The sequence below is a fragment of the Chiloscyllium plagiosum genome, unplaced genomic scaffold (genome assembly GCF_037043375.1).
Source record: "Chiloscyllium plagiosum isolate Xiang-an unplaced genomic scaffold, Cpla_swu_hap1 HiC_scaffold_17, whole genome shotgun sequence".
Classification (NCBI taxonomy): domain Eukaryota; kingdom Metazoa; phylum Chordata; class Chondrichthyes; order Orectolobiformes; family Hemiscylliidae; genus Chiloscyllium; species Chiloscyllium plagiosum.
The window spans coordinates 58,224,772-58,240,585 of record NW_028270155.1 but is presented as its reverse complement, the minus strand read 5'-3'; the positions used below and the strand labels follow the sequence as shown (position 1 = coordinate 58,240,585).

Genomic DNA, 15,814 nt, shown 5'->3' with positions numbered 1-15,814 from the left:
TCAGCCTGAGAGCTGGCTCTGAGGGAGCTGGATCAGTGTCAAGGACTGTCCATGTGTAAACAAAGGGTGAGGGGATGCCAGCCTCTATGGAGTTATTTCACCTTTGTTTTAAAGAAAGTGCCAATTTAAATATCAAGGAGACTCAAAAATGAATTGGGATTTGAAACGAAGATTGAACAGTCCTGAAGGTTTGAAATGTGAGCACCTTCTCCAGGTAGAGTGCGGACAGAGTAGGAAGCCTGTCGCCTGCTGACACTGGGGACTGGGCTGCACTTTCTGAGCTCTGACTGACAGCTTGGCGGTGAGGAACAGGCATTGGGTACCCCTGCTGGTCACATGCTCCCCGGGCCTGCCTCCCTCAATTGAAAAAAAGGCGAAGTCTCAGTCCAGGGAGGCTGAGGTAACGAAGCCAGGTTGTGGACTGTTGGTTGTCCGGGGCTGCAGGTTGTAACGACACATAGATAAACACACACAGAGTCACTCGCCTGTTCCGGGGTTACAGCGAGCGATGCCTTCCCTCCTCCTGCTGCTGTTACTGCTGCGTGCGGTGCAGGCTTCGCTCGCCAGCAATGGGACCTCGGTGGGGACAGAGTTGCTGCCAGAAGCTGGCCTCTCACCTCTGCATCGGCCAGAGCTCCAGTCAAGCCGGTCACCCGCAGAAATGCAGACCCCCGAGGGTCACCACGGACCTGACACCGTGGGCTTCGAGATGGTGAACTGGCAATGGGTTCATGTTCAAGGACCCTATCTGATTGCTGTGTGGATTCTGGTTGCCAGCCTGGCTAAAATCTGTGAGTAACTGTACTCTTGTTATGCTCAAAAGGTTCGAGAGACGGCAGGTTCGTCTGTTCGACCCAGTGACCTTGTTGTAGTCAAGCCCAGCAAAACTCTTATAGCCGCTGATCAGATCCATCCGTTCAAAGACTTCAGATATTTCAATACATTCGCTTACCTCTCCTGGGAGCAACTTTCCGGAGATACAGAACTGCAGCTATTAATGCAACTGACCTGTTAATTAATTCAGTTCATTTTCATTTGTAGCGTTTATTCTAATCCCTACTATTTAATTTGAGTGAATTTGACTGGCGCTGTTTGACCTGTGTAATGTGTGTGTGAGGGAGAGATGCTGATCATGTATGTGGATCTAAAGGGCTGTCAAAGTTCACCTGTTTGGCTGCAGGTGTTTGCATTCTGTGATAGCTGTTTGATAATGATGTGAATGCCAATGTGAGGCTGTGATGCAGGGCTCTGTGGCTGTGTTCTGAGGTTCAGCTGCTGCCAGAATTGACGAATGTATGTACCTACATGGTATATTTGGAGTGTGTGCACTCTGGTCGGGGGGTGCTGGGGATCCAACTGCCCCAGACTGCAGATTAAATCCTAGAACAAAAATAATAGACACAGCGCAGAAGGATTCAGCTGCAGTATGGCTCTCCATATGGTGCTTTCTCTCCAGTGTGATGAAATCATGGGTCTTTCCATTGTGTTCTAAACACCAAGACCATCAGTTACTGGAACACATTGCAAAAAGAACACATTCTTTTTGAGGGCTACCTGTTGAAACAATTGATTTTACTGTCACAGATGTGTAAGGTTGAGAACTGGATGTGCCTCAATGTTCACTGAAAACGATTCAGCGGTTGAAGTCCTGGTTCCCAAAAGCAGGTAACACGGCAAAGTAATGTAGAGTAAAAATGATCCATTTCTGTTGGAGACAGGAACATTTCAAGTAGTTTCAGAGGCTGAGATTTGTGAGGAATAATGGGCGCCTGGAGAAGTGATAGATGATACATGTTTTTTAAAACAGTTTGTTCTGTATCACTTCTCAGTAGGAAATATAGCTTCTCAATTTTTTTTACTCTTCCTGCAAAACCCTTGATGTAATGTTATAGCAACCATATACACATGAGTTCAGATCCTCTGACAGCGTGGTTTAATTAGACTGGTTTCGTCAAAGTGGACTTGATTGGGCAACCATGCATTTAGTACGTTTCATGTACCAGAGTTCTTCCAGGAACATGACTCGGTAACACTGACTTCCCCCCCCCCCCCCCTAGCCCTGTTATCATCTTGACTGTACTCTCTAGCTGTTGTTCCTGAACCTGTAGCTTTTCTTTTTTAATAACTTGTTCAGCTGTGTTATGACACATCTCTAGAGCTTGTGGGATTTGAACCCAGACCTTCTGGTCCACAGATAGGAGCATTACCATTCTGCCACATTCTCCAGACTTTATCCTTGGAAACAATTAGAATGGTGGATTGATTTGGATTTCAGTATTAAACCCAAATGGAAATTGTCTTTAGTAGTTTTATAGTTGTCTCATTTGTTCAGATCCTTGGGAAATTGCTATTTGATGCTCATTGCATTGTGTAGCCGATCTGCATAATCTGCCGTGTTTCATTGTTGCTGTTAATCAAATGAAGTGAACACAAGACTCAACAGAGTGAATATTAATGAATTTTTCTCTTTACAATAAGGTTAACAGCTTGCAATCATTTGTATCCTGATCAGCCCTTCTACTGTACTTTCCTAAACTCCATCTCACTCTTCGACCCAGACTGAGAAACAGTTGTGAATACACCAAGAGCTTGTATTTTAAGACAGCATCTTTTGAAGTTGAGAAGTATTTCAGGTGCTTGATAAAATAAATCAGGCATAGACCCTAGGTAGAGGTAGCAACCTAGGGGGAGAAGCTTCTGGTTAGACTTGAGACTTATAGCATTAGTATTGTTAATGGCAAGAGTTTAGGACACTCAGCCGTTATAGTCATGAATATCATATTGTCTTTAGTGTCTTACATTTAAGAAAAATGCTACAACCCTTCTCAAATAGACTTAAGGAAACAAAAACAATATCTTGAAGGATATATATGGCAGGGTAACTAGAAGTCTTACATTTGTGTTGTATAAGCTGTTGTTGAAACAGATGGATGTTGCATATATTTTTGGAGGTACAGAAGTTCAGCGAATGAGGGTGGTTGCCCTAACAACAGTAGGAGAAATGGAATGGAAAACATTGAAAATTGATTTGGAGAAGAGGAGATTTAGTGCTGGAGGATATTGTAAAGAGTTAAGGAAGGTCAAAGCTATGGAACGTTTTGAAGATGAATATATGGATTCATTGCAGAAAAGAGATCATGGTTTGGATGTTAGTATCTTTTATCCCTTTTATCTTAGCCTGCTGGACAAACTTTCCTCATTCCTGAAGAAGGGCTTATGCCCGAAACGTCGATTCTCCTGTTCCCTGGATGCTGCCTGACCTGCTGCGCTTTTCCAGCAACACATTTTCAGCTTTGGATGTTTGTACCATGTTGATGGGCATGTTGCATAGGGACACTATCAGTGGACCAGAAGGTCTGGGTTCAAATCCCACAAGCTCTAGAGATGTGTTATAACACAGCTGAACAAGTTATTAAAAAAGATGATGAATAACAAACCACTAATGATTGTTGGAACATGGTGGAAGGACTTCACTGTAGAAGGACAAAGCATTATAGGTGATGCACTGGTTGCATTTGGATGGACAGCAGTGGGACATAAGGAACATAAGGTGGCTATGAGGAAAGGCATAGGAACAGGAGTGGGCTAGTTAGCCATTTATGTCTGGTGCCCATTCAAAAGGATGATGGCTGATCTGTAGCGTATTGATTTTTCCCATACCACTTAATAACAGAAATTAGGATGGAGGAATAATAGAATGTGTTGAAGTTCATGCAGAAATCAAGAATGAATAACCTGCCATAATTGCAGTCAAGTGATGATCGTAACCAAGTTGTCTGACAATGGACAGGATCAAAAACACATTCGAAAAGTGTACTGTGAAACATAGACATAGAGGTGGTACTAATGATGTATTTGCGAATCCTATAGAACAATATTCAAAGATTGATTGGACTGGCCAGACTAGCGGAGCTGAATTTCTAAGGAGGCCGTGGTGATAGCAGTTTGTAAGTAGAGGCATTACCTGAACAAAGTTGCTAATGAAGTAGTACAGTTTGAAAGGTGGTCTTGAAAATGGAATGCTTTGATTAGGTGATTGATTTTGTGGATTCTGCTTGACTTCAGCTGGATTTAGGGGACAAAATTAAAATAATGGGATTCAAATGAAGGACAGGTTTATTTGGCAGTGTGATCTTAATAAGCAACCAGCATCTATGGCTAGACTTGAGGTCTACTCCAAACATTAGACTTTGTCAGATATGGTTTTCATTCTATGACCTAAGTTTTATGATTTCTAACCATAATTAATTTGATTATTCCTGAAACAAATCTTGTATTTTGTAGATAGTCCCTTCGACCTGTTGTACCTGTCAAGGCTAAAGTGTGATATCACAAGACAACAGGGAGACGATTGTTGGCTATGTTTTCTGTGTCTTTCTTGATTGGTTAAGTGTTTTAAATGACAAGATGATAATACAACAGATTTAGGAAATCTACTTTCGAAATATTTAACATCCAAATTCCTTAACCAAATTGAATAGAGATGTTTAGGCTGGTGGTCTTTTGCAGGTGCAGTATGTGGGATCTGGCGTATGTTGGTTGCTCATGGAATCTCCATTCAGAGTTGATGAACTATAATCTGAGCTGCAGACCCTGCAACAGATGGGAGAGGGCACCTGGACACTCTTTCAGGAGACTGTCACATCCTTTAGATTAATAGCATCAAATTTGGTTCGGGGTCAGGGACATGATGTGACTACAGGAGTGGCAGGTATAGAGATCCAGAATTTAGCTTTGGAGAAGCCCCAGTCAGTGCCATTATCCAATGGTTGTGCTTCCAGTGTGGATAAAGGTTCTGCAATGAGGATGAACAAACTGACCAAAGCACTATGGGTCAGGGCACCAATTGATCGGGGGGAGAAATGAAATGTAATAATAATAAGGAATGGCATAGTGAGGGGGTTTTGATACTGTTCCCTGCAGCAAAGACAGAATCCTGAAGGCTGTGTTACCCACGTGGTGACACCATTCAGGGCATCTCTTCTGGGCTGGACAAGAACTTGGGAATGGGAGGGGAAAGATTTTGTTGTTGACCATGTAAGTGCCAATGATTTAGGTTGGACTAGGAAAGAGGTTCTGCTAGGGAATAACAAACAGCTTGGGGCTAAATTAAGAGCCACAGGTAATAATCCGGATTACTACCTGAGCCGCATGCAGGTAGATACTGAGTTAATAAAATTAGAGAAGCAAATTTATGACTCAAAGATTGCTGTGGGAGAAATGGGTTCAGATTCATGGGGCACAGGTGCTACCGCTAGGGAAAGAGAGAGCTGTTCCATTGGAGCCATGCTGGGTCCATTGGTCAATTGTATAATTAAGGTTGTCGGTGATTTTTAAGCTCAATTTGACCAGGGTGTTGTTATTTGAAGGGAAGCTTAATAAAATAAAAGAAGAGAGCAGAGGTGCTGGGTACCAAAGAGGCAAACAATAGTTGAATGTTGACAGAAAGGGACAAAAAAAAGCACAAGAAAGCAGCAAAAATTAAACCCAGAATCAGGAGTAATGGTAAAAATTGAAAGCTTACAGCTCTTTATTTGAATGTGCACACTATTTGTAACAAGATACGCAGCACAAATAGAAATAAATGGATTTCACTTGATAGCTGTTATGGAGACATGGTTGCACAATGATTAGAATCTCAATGTTCATATATATATTTGGTATTTCAAAAGAATAGGCAAAAGGGAAATGGAAGTGAGGCAGCGTTGTTACTAAAGGGAGATGGGAGCGTGGTGGTGAATACTGATAGAGGTATAATAGGTCATGATGTGGAATCAGTTTGGATTAAAGTAAGGAATAACAAGTAAAAAAATGGGTGTGATTCTGGACCAAAAGAAGGACTTGATGAGAAGGATGAAACACTAATAGTTAACAAACGCAGTCAAAGGATATTCCATCAAAAACAAGGGCATACACAAGCACAAAGACTTGTGATAGGTCAGAGGATTGGGATTTTTTTTAGAGATAAACAGCGGCTGACTAAACTCGAAGGAAAGGCAGTAAATTGGTAAGAAATAGAAAAACAAACAGCAATAGCGTTTATGGCAATATACATGAGAGTAGCTAAGGTGGGTGTGGGATCCTTTGATATGTGACTGGGGAATCGATAACAGGATGATGGCAGAAAACTTAATCCAATGTTTTGCATCAGTCTTTATGGTGAAGGATTTTATAAACATTCCCAAGATAACTGTTAAGGAAGGAGCTAAAGGGATGACGAGTCTTATAACAGTCTCTATCATGGGGTATAAAGCATTTTACAAACTATTGCCACTGTAGACAGACAAATCCACCAGGACCTAATAGTCTGCATTCATGGGGTTTAAAGGAAATAGCTGCAGAGATAATGGAGACAAGAAAACTGCAGATGCTGGAATCCAAAGCAGACGGACAGGAGGCTGGAAGAGAACGGCAAGCCAGGCAGCATCAGGAACTGGAGAAGTCGACATTTCGGGTGTAACTGGGTACACCCTAAACATTGTCTTCTCCACCTCTTGACGCTGCCTGGCTTGCTGTGTTTTTCCAGCCTTCTGCTTGTCTACTGCAGAGATAATGGAGGCATTGATCAAACTTTTCCAGGACTCATTGGATTCTAGCAAATTGGAAAACCACCAATGTGACAGCCCTGTTCAAGAAAGGAGACAGAAAGCACAAAACTATAAATCAGTTAATCTAGCATCTGCTGTTAGGAATATGCTGGTGTTCCATTATTAAGGACGAAGTAGTAGGGCATTTAGATAACCAAAACACGATCAAAACAGAGTTAGCCTGGTTTTGTGAAAGGGAAATCATGCTTGACAAATGTGCTCAAAATCTTTTAAAATATAACGAGCAGAGTGATAAAAGGGACAGTAAGGTGCCACAAAAAAGGTTATTGCATGAGATAGGAGCTCACAGTATTGGGGCAATTTATTAACATGGGTCGAAGAATGGTCAACATATGGAAGACAGAGAGTCGGGATTGATGGATCCTTTTCAGATTGAAAATATGTAACTTGTGGAGAAGCAGAAGGCTCAACTCTTGGGTTTGAAATATTTATTATCTGTGTTAGTAACTTGGAGGAGGGGGCAGAGTGTAGCGTATCCAAATTTGCTGACGATACTAAAGTAGGTGGGAGAGCATGTTTCGATGAGGCCATAAGGAATTTACAAGAGTTATAAACAGGATAAGTGAATGAACAAATCTTGGCAGATGCCGTTTAATGGAGAAAAATATGAAGTCATGTATTTTGGTAGCATCTTTTGATTGTCCCTATTTAAAGCAGATGGACAGGAAACTCCAAAAAAAGTGCAACACAGAGGGTTTGGAGTCTTTTGTGCATGAAATACAGAAGGTTAGCATGCAAATGCAGCAAGTAATTAAGAAGGCAAATGGAATTTTGACCTTTGTTGCTAGCGGATTGGAATTTAAAAATAGAGGAATCTTATTGCAACTGTTCAAGGTGTTAGTGAGGTCTCCCCTGGAGTACTGTACAGTTTTGGTCCCTGTATTCAAGAAAGGTTATATTGGCATTGAGGCAGTCTCAAAGAGTTTCACTAGGCTGATTCCTGGATTGAAGTGGTTGACTTCTTGAGAGTGGCTAAACAGGTCATGAGTTTATACATTAGAGATCTCAACATGAGGTGTGGTCATATTGAAACATACAAAATTCTAGAGGTTGGGTGTTCTGAAGTGTCCACGAGTGGGGGAGACTCAAACTCAGGAATGTAGTTACAGAATAAGAGGGCATTCATTTAAACCTGAGATGCAAAGTAATTGTTTTTCTTTGAGAGTGATGAATGTCTAGAATTATCTACCCCAGAAATTTGTGGAGGTTAGATCACTGAACGTATTTAAAGAGGAGGTAGATTTTGAAATATCAAGGTATCCATGGCTATGGCTTTGAAGAGTTGGAATGATAGAGGAGTTTAGGCCTGGGTAAATCAGCCATGATATTATAAAGTGCTGGGGCAGACGTGGGCTGAATGGCCCACTGTTCCTTCTCTTATGATTGTATACAATACAAATGTGTAAATTTTTGTGAATTACTCTGATGAATGTGTCTGTTTTTGAGCAAAACACAAGTCTATGCTACCACACAACTCTAAATAATTAGTTTGGTTAGATCAAAGCTATTAGCGATGCCCTCTAGTGTGTTTAAAAGAAATTGAAATAGTGCTAAATTGTTTCAATTTTTGGAAGTGTTCACTGAGAATTGCACTTAGACCATAAGACATAGGAGCGGAAGTAAGGCCATTCGGCCCATTGAGTCCACTCCGCCATTCAATCATGGCTGATGGGCATTTCAACTCCACTTACCCGCATTCTCCCTGTAGCCCTTAATTCCTTGTTTAGTATACTATTAGTACATGATTCTGGTCATTTGGAAGACATATTGGGACACCCAGGACTTAAGTTGGGAATGCTAACCATGAGCCTTTTGCACTTGGCTTTAGAAGTGAGGGGAAGGGGGTAAATTTGATGCAGGGAAAAGAGTTATCTTTTGAAAGACACATAAGGTGCTTTTCTCCTCCTAGGTCCAGGTAACTGCTATAATATTGGTATCGACTGCTCCCTTTTTTTCCATTCTGCACTTTTCTATGCTTCAGGATGACTGTCAGTTGCTTTGTGACAATGAAGTACTTTTGAAGTGTAGTCACTTCTGTAATGTAAGAACTGCAGCAGCCAACTTGTACACAGTAAGGTCTCACAAGCAGTCAAGTGTTGCTCACCAGATCATCATCTGTTTTAGTGATATAAGCATTCAAATTAGAGCAACAGCAATTGCCCATTCAGCCTGTTGAGCCTGCTTTGCCATTCAATATGATCATAGCTTGTGTCTTTGTTTCAAATTCCCATCTACCTTCAATAATTCTTGATTTCCATGCTGATGTTGGCCGAGGAGTGACTATTGGTCAGATATTGGGAAGAGTGCCAAGGAGTTCTTCAGTTAATGTTTCTTCCAAAACGTGCACCTGAACTCTATCAAAAATTCATTTCTCTCCTTCCTTTGAGAAATCCACTTCAACTGCATCCAACACTGATTCCACTACCTGTTTTTTTGCTTCAATTCCTAAGTGTAGGGCTAATCCCCCTCCACATAATATTCACTGACGTTGTCAACTGTTCACTTTTAAATCAATTTTTCTTTCCCTTTTCAACCCAGTACTTTTAGAACTTCATTTTTCGTCATATTGAAAGACATCACACTGCAATGTCCAGTGGGAAATGAATCTAAACTTGGATATTGTTCTGACTTTGCTATTTCTGCTGCTTTGCTCCATTCTCTGTTCAACAGTAAAGGGTACTACTCCTCAGCTCTGTCCAGTAATATTTAAGAGCAAAGTCACAAAAGAAAGCTTTGTTCTTTTAAAATTTATTTTAAGTTTGTACTGTTTGAAATTACGTTCTGTTAATGCCAAATAATGTTTTTAACAACATATAGCCTTTTGCTCTAGAATGCAACTTGTCGAAATATATAATAAAGCATTGTGGAACTGCAGATATGAAATATTTTCTTATGAAGTATCAGTCTGTTCACGATGAGGATATTGGAACATGTTAAGACTGTTGAATGAAAATGGGACAGAGTGAATGTTTTCTGATCATTCCTATTTTCAGGTTCTCAAATGAGCAAATGGATAGAATAGTTCCTTTTGTAACATTTGAGGTTTTGTGCTACAGTAGAATCTTTATCTCAGCTTATAGGCTTAAGAATGTGGCTTTCTTGCCAAACAGCAAATAGGAATCAGAACTCTTTACCTCTTCTGATTCCACCATTGGGAATTGATGTGTTCTCCGTTGCTGTTTTCACATGTGCTGGGTGAGAGATGAAGTTTCATCATATTCACATTTATTTATCCCAAATATTTCCCCCCAACTGTAAGTGGAGTGCAGTCATTGATGTGCGCAGTACCTTAATGAAATTCCGCACAGGACTGATTTGGAATTGAAGGTGTGGGAAAATGATCTGCCACCCTGCTCACCCACAGCATGGCCACATAAAAAACACAGAAGCTGGCCTGCAAAACACAGAGATCAAGCCTGCCAACACATACAGATACTACCCAGAGTGCCCCAGTCTTGGCCAAACAGGCTAACATAGAAACCCAGACTAGAGAACTTACGGGGTGGCACCGTGGCACAGTGGTTAGCACTGCTGCCTCACAGCGCCAGAGACCCGGGTTCGATTCCCATCTCAGGTGACTGACTGTGTGGAGTTTGCACATTCTCCCTGTGTCTGTGTGGGTCTCCTCCGGGTGCTCCGGTTTCCTCCCACAGTCCAAAGATGTGCAGGTTAGGTGAATTGGCCATGCTAAATTGCCTATAGTGTTAGGTGAAGGGGTAAATGTAGGGGAATGGGTGTGGGTGGGTTGTGCTTTGGCGGGTCGGTGTGGACTTGTTGGGCCGAAGGGCCTGTTTCCACACTGTAAGTAATCTAATCTAAAAATACACTTCCTAAAACAGCTTTCACAATCAGCTCCCAGCCCAGATGAGCACTGCAGTCCCAACACCCCAAGGGCAGGCTCCTTTCCCATTGAAACCGATACCGCACTAACAAAGAGGCAGCCTGAGAGGCCCCGGAAGACTTCGCTCAAAGGAGGAACACAATGGACGCACCTGAATGCCAGGAGAAGAGACATATTTGCGCGGGCGGGAAATACAATGAAGAATCCTCTAGTAGGCATTCTCATCCACTCACGGAGATGGCTGGAATCTCCTGTGTCAGTTACAAATGAATTGCTACTGCCAAATGCTTGATTCACTTCCATTTAGTTTATTCTTTTTAAAATCTCTTTACAATTTTCACCATTGTACTGTAACTGCTTTACAGTTATAACCTTTGTGTTGTACCCCTATAAAGCCGGGTAAAAACAATGACTGCAGATGCTGGAAACCAGATTCTGGATCAGTGGTGCTGGAAGAGCACAGCAGTTCAGGCAGCATCCGAGGAGCTTCGAAATCGACGTTTCGGGCAAAAGCCCTTCATCAGGAACGTCGATTTCGAAGCTCCTCGGATGCTGCCTGAACTGCTGTGCTCTTCCAGCACCACTGATCCAGAATCCCCTATAAAGCCTGCCTGCAGCTTCTGTTCTGGGAAGAGCATTCTGGCCATCTGTGCAGAGAATCAGTTCTGTGTCAACCTGGTCAATTTCTCTTCCGCGATATTGCTTTGTTTCACTGGTTGTCAGTTTCACTGCGATCATTGTTTGTGATCTCTGATCCATTGGGCTCAATTTCTCTGGCAGAATGTCTACAAGCTCTCCAGTAATGGGAATGGCTGAGCCTATATCCACACTCATGGGATAGTGATTATACAGAAGTGATGGTGGGGGTGAGGGAAATAAACAGCAATTCAAATCCTCAGAGAAAAGTATATCTTGAGCTTTCAGTTCACATCATATGATGTACTTGATCTCCCACTGTGTCCGATTATCTGTAAATCAGGAATTGAGGTGTTAAAAGCAAAGAATTACTGCTTAGTTATTTATGCCTTTTTATTCAAGTATAATATACTGCTACAAGGTGATGAATGGGAAGGTGCGAAAGGAAAATCATTAGTGTTTACCTGGAATCCAAAATATACCAACCCAGTTATATCTGACTGTCCCTTCACAAGAAAGAAGGAATGACTAACATTCATAGCACAATTCATGACCTTGGGTTATTCCAAATGACCAAAGCCAGCCTCTGCAGTCACAGTTGCAATTTAGGCAAAAGTGTCAGCCATTTTATGCATAGCGAGGTCCTACATTTAGCAACGACCTAGCTGAACAGACCCTGGTGATTATGTTTTGATTTGAGGGGCAGAGGGCAGGCAGGCCTCTGGAGAGAACTGCCCTGATCATTAAATTGTGCCATGAGATCAATTTAAATCTACATGAGGAGGCAGAAAGGGCTTATTTTATGTCTTGTTTGAAATACTGGACATCATCGCCAGCAATGCTGCACTTCCTGAGCATTAACACAGATTATGTGCTCTCATCTCAAGAGTGAGGTTTCACCTGTTTAATGAGAATGCTACCACTGAGTCGTGACTGACATCTTTAGGGATGAGTTTTTTTACAAGTGAAATCCGTTGTGAAGTGCCAGCAACACATGACTGTGTTGCAGATTTAGAAATCAAGAGGCTTTGATTAACACTTTTTGGAAGACATGAATTCAAATTATGCCATAGGAGCTGGGAAATGTAAATTTAGTTAAATATATGTGGAATTAAAAGAATTACCCTGTGGAACAGTAAGCACGTTTAAAGGGAATGCAATCTACCAAATTTATTCAGTCAAATACACATGTGACTGGAGACCCATAGCAAAGTCGTTCGCTCTTAGCTGCCCTCTGAAATGGCCTGGTAAGTCAAATCCGTTGTATGCATTGCTATAAGAGATGATAAATGCCAAAATAACCAGAATTCACCACCGTTCTCTTAGGGGCACTTTAAGATTGGACAGTACATGCTGACTTTGATAGTGATACCTGTACCTCATAAATGAATCAGAAAATTACTTTACTTAGAAATCCTGGCTATTCATGTTGGTTTAGTCCCTTTCCTCCTGTGTATTTGAGATTAAAAAATTTTCAATGCACAGAGTTCTTACCCTTCCAATCCCTTAGAGTCTTGAATTCATTATCATCATCTGAATGTTTGCATAGCAATTTTGGAAGTTCGCACAAGCATCCTGAATGCTTTGAAATGTAAATGCACTTCTTTGGTTTAAAAATTTGGTAAAACAGTTTCTTTGTTTGAAAAGGAAGAATTTAGGGTCTGTGCAAGCAGGTTGAAACTTCTTCAGGGGTGTAGTCTGATCCCTGGCATCCGAGTGATCATTCAGTTTATAGGAAGCCTGATTATGATGGTTGAGGAGAAAGTGAGATCTGCAGATGCTGGAGATCAGAGCTGAAAATGTGTTGCTGGAAAAGCGCAGCAGGTCAGGCAGCATCCAGGGAACAGGAGAATCGACGTTTCGGGCATAAGCCATAGGAGCTGGGAAATGTAAATTTAGTTAAATACATGTGGATTCCTGAAGAAGGGCTTATTCATGGAATGTTGGCATCACTGAAGACTAGTGTTTGTACCTGTCCCTATTGCCCTGTTAAGAATCAATAACCTGGGGGATCTAAGATGGCAGCAATCTGAGAAGATCACACTGCAGAGCTTTGCATCGCAGCAGGAGCAGGACGGTCCTTTAACTCGCCCAATCCAGGTCATCAGGATTTCTTGGGGCATTGGAAAGATTATGGAGCCCCAAGAAACATCTAAAAATTGACTTACCCGTATTTCCAGCTGTCCAGAAATGCCTAAAAAGGGAGGAGGAGTATCCGAGGCCGGGTCTGCAGCAGCCTCGGAGCCGATTACTCTCCAGGACCTGGTGAACCAGCTCTCGAAATCTCACGAGATGCTGGGGAAACAGATTGAAGAGAAGCTGGCTCCAGTCTCTCTCATGCTGCAGAAGCATGAGCAGCAGCTGGGAGACCTGGAGAAGAGGACAGATGAGGTGGAGCACAGGGTCACAGAGGTGGAAACTGATGCCAGTTCATTCAAGGATGAGATCCAAGCCCTGAAGACGCAGATTCACAATTTGCGTGACCAAGTGGATGATCTTGAAAACTGGGGCAGGAGAAAAAACATTTGGATCATCGGTCTGCCTGAGGGTAAGGAAGGTGAGCGGCCTGTGGAATTTGTTGAAGATTGGCTTCCGAAATTCCTTGACTTGGAGACTGACATGAGAGGATTGAAGATAGAGAGGGCTCACCGGGTCGCAGCGCGGAGGTCGGGTCTGGGTCAATGCCCTCGTCCTTTCCTGGTGCGGTTCCATCATTACCGGGATAAGGAGAGAGTCATGGAGGCTTCCAGACTCCAGGGGAAGGATCCAAAGGCCCAAATCTACGAGGGGTCTAAGATCATGTTTTTTTCATGACTTTTCAGCGGTGGTGATCCAGGAACAAAAATCGTATGATGGTGTCAAGAGAAGACTGAGGGAGCTTGGGATTCAGTACTCCCTGAGATATCCGGCAGTGCTTCGGATCACATTAGATGGATCCATGCATCTCTTTGACACATCGGAGAAAGCAAGAGACTTTGTGGACAAACTAATCTAATTTAAACAATTGTAGTACGTATAAATATTGTTGCTTGGGTATGCGTTTATCATTCTGTAAAAGAAATGGAGGAAATCCGGTTGGAGCTTTGTTTTTCCCCTTTTCTTTCCTCTATTGATAATAATTTGGTTCAAACTATGTCTGGCGGTGGTTAAGATGTACATTTTAAATTTCTAAGTTAGGACATGCCAAAGGATGGGTGGGGTATTTATTCCCCTTTATTTTATAAAAGAATATTTTTTATCCATATTGATATTCTATGGGGTGTTTATTCTTTTTAGCTTGGGCTTGCAATGCGGCTCTAGCTGGGAAAAGTGAAGGTGGTTGAGATGGTTAGATGCCTATTTATGGGCAGTTCGGGACGGGTAATTGCCCCCTTCGGGCAGGGGGTGAGTTCCCCTACTCAGCGCTATTGGCACTTTATATGTTGGTTTGTTTTCTGGTTTTTGTTTTTTTTTATTCTTAATAATTTTGTAAGTTTGTTAAATGTAGTGGTTTTAGTTTATGTAGTCTTTATATTTGGTGACCATGTGACACTAAGGCTCAGCAATTTGTGGTTTGGGTTCCTCCTCTCTGGAATTTAAATGAAATTGCAGAAGATTATGGCTAATGATTTGATTAAATGGTGTACCTGGAATATCAAGGGAAATCACTCACCAATTTAGAAGAAGAAGGTACTCTTGAGTCTTAAAAAGGAGAAGGTGGATATTGCTTTGTTACAGGAGATACATTTGGATGACAAGGAGCATCTGAAATTACAGCAGAATGGCTTTGACCAAGTTTATTTTTCATCATTTAATAGGGGAGTGGCTATATTGGTTAGGAAAAATCTCTCATTTAGATTGTTGAAATGTGTTAAAGACACATACGGGAGATTTGTAATTCTTAAAGCCTTGATAAATGGAGAAGAATATGGTATTTTAAATGTTTATTGTCCCCCAGCTCATCCTCTTAAATTCTTGGTAGAAACTTTTTCTAAACTGATAAGTCTCAAGTCTTGGCACATCATTATAGGGGGAGATTTTAACTGCCTCATGAACCCCATAGTAGACAGGTTGCCTAAAGGTCCCTCGATACCCCCTGCACAAAACTAAACAGTTATTGGGTTTGTGTGGGGAATTAGGATTGGTGGACATCTGGAGGTATCTCCATCCTACAGGTAGGGATTTCACGTTTTTCTCCAATCCACATCGATGTCACACAAGGATTGATTTTTTTTCTGACCCCTGCAGTAACCCTGGATCTGGTGGCATCCTGTACGATTGGTAATATTGCCATCTCTGAACATGCTCCAGTGTACCTCATGGTTAAGATTAAGGATGTTACAGTAGATTCAAGGTACTGGAGAATGGACCCCTTTATTCTCATGGACAGTAAGTTTGTGGAGTATTTCTCTAGGGAATTTCGGGCATTCCTAGTCATCAACATAGGCTCGGTTGATAGTTCATCTGTTCTCTGGGAAACTACCAAAGCTTATGCCAGGGGGTTAGTTATTTCATATTCCACCAGTAGGAAGCGGCAGAAGGGTGAGCAGCAACGTCTCCTTGAAGCACGGTTGAAGGCAGCCGAGAAGGCCTATTTTGACAGACCCTCATTGGTCAAACTACAGAGGATTACGGTGCTGCGGTCTGCACTAAATTCCGTGCTCACGCAGACGGCAAAGAAGGAGCTGGCTTTTGCAAAGCAAAGGTTATATGAGCATGATGACAAGCCAGGCAAATACTTAGCATACCT

The 15,814-nt window shown here is 42.0% G+C and overlaps 1 protein-coding gene across 4 annotated transcripts in view; it reads left to right on the top strand.

The window, feature by feature from the left end:
• The first annotated feature begins 386 nt into the window (after nt 1-386).
• The window catches only part of slc9a5 (solute carrier family 9 member A5), a 280,610-nt gene continuing 265,182 nt past the window's right edge, over nt 387-15,814 (top strand). For 3 of the 4 annotated variants that reach the window (XM_087995957.1, XM_043707125.2, XM_087995956.1), the window contains exon 1: nt 387-791. In XM_087995957.1, coding sequence (XP_087852083.1) covers nt 509-791 — 283 coding nt within the window. In that variant the 5' untranslated portion in view covers nt 387-508. The remainder of the gene's footprint in view (nt 792-15,814) is intronic. The other variant, XM_043707124.2, reaches the window with a different exon arrangement.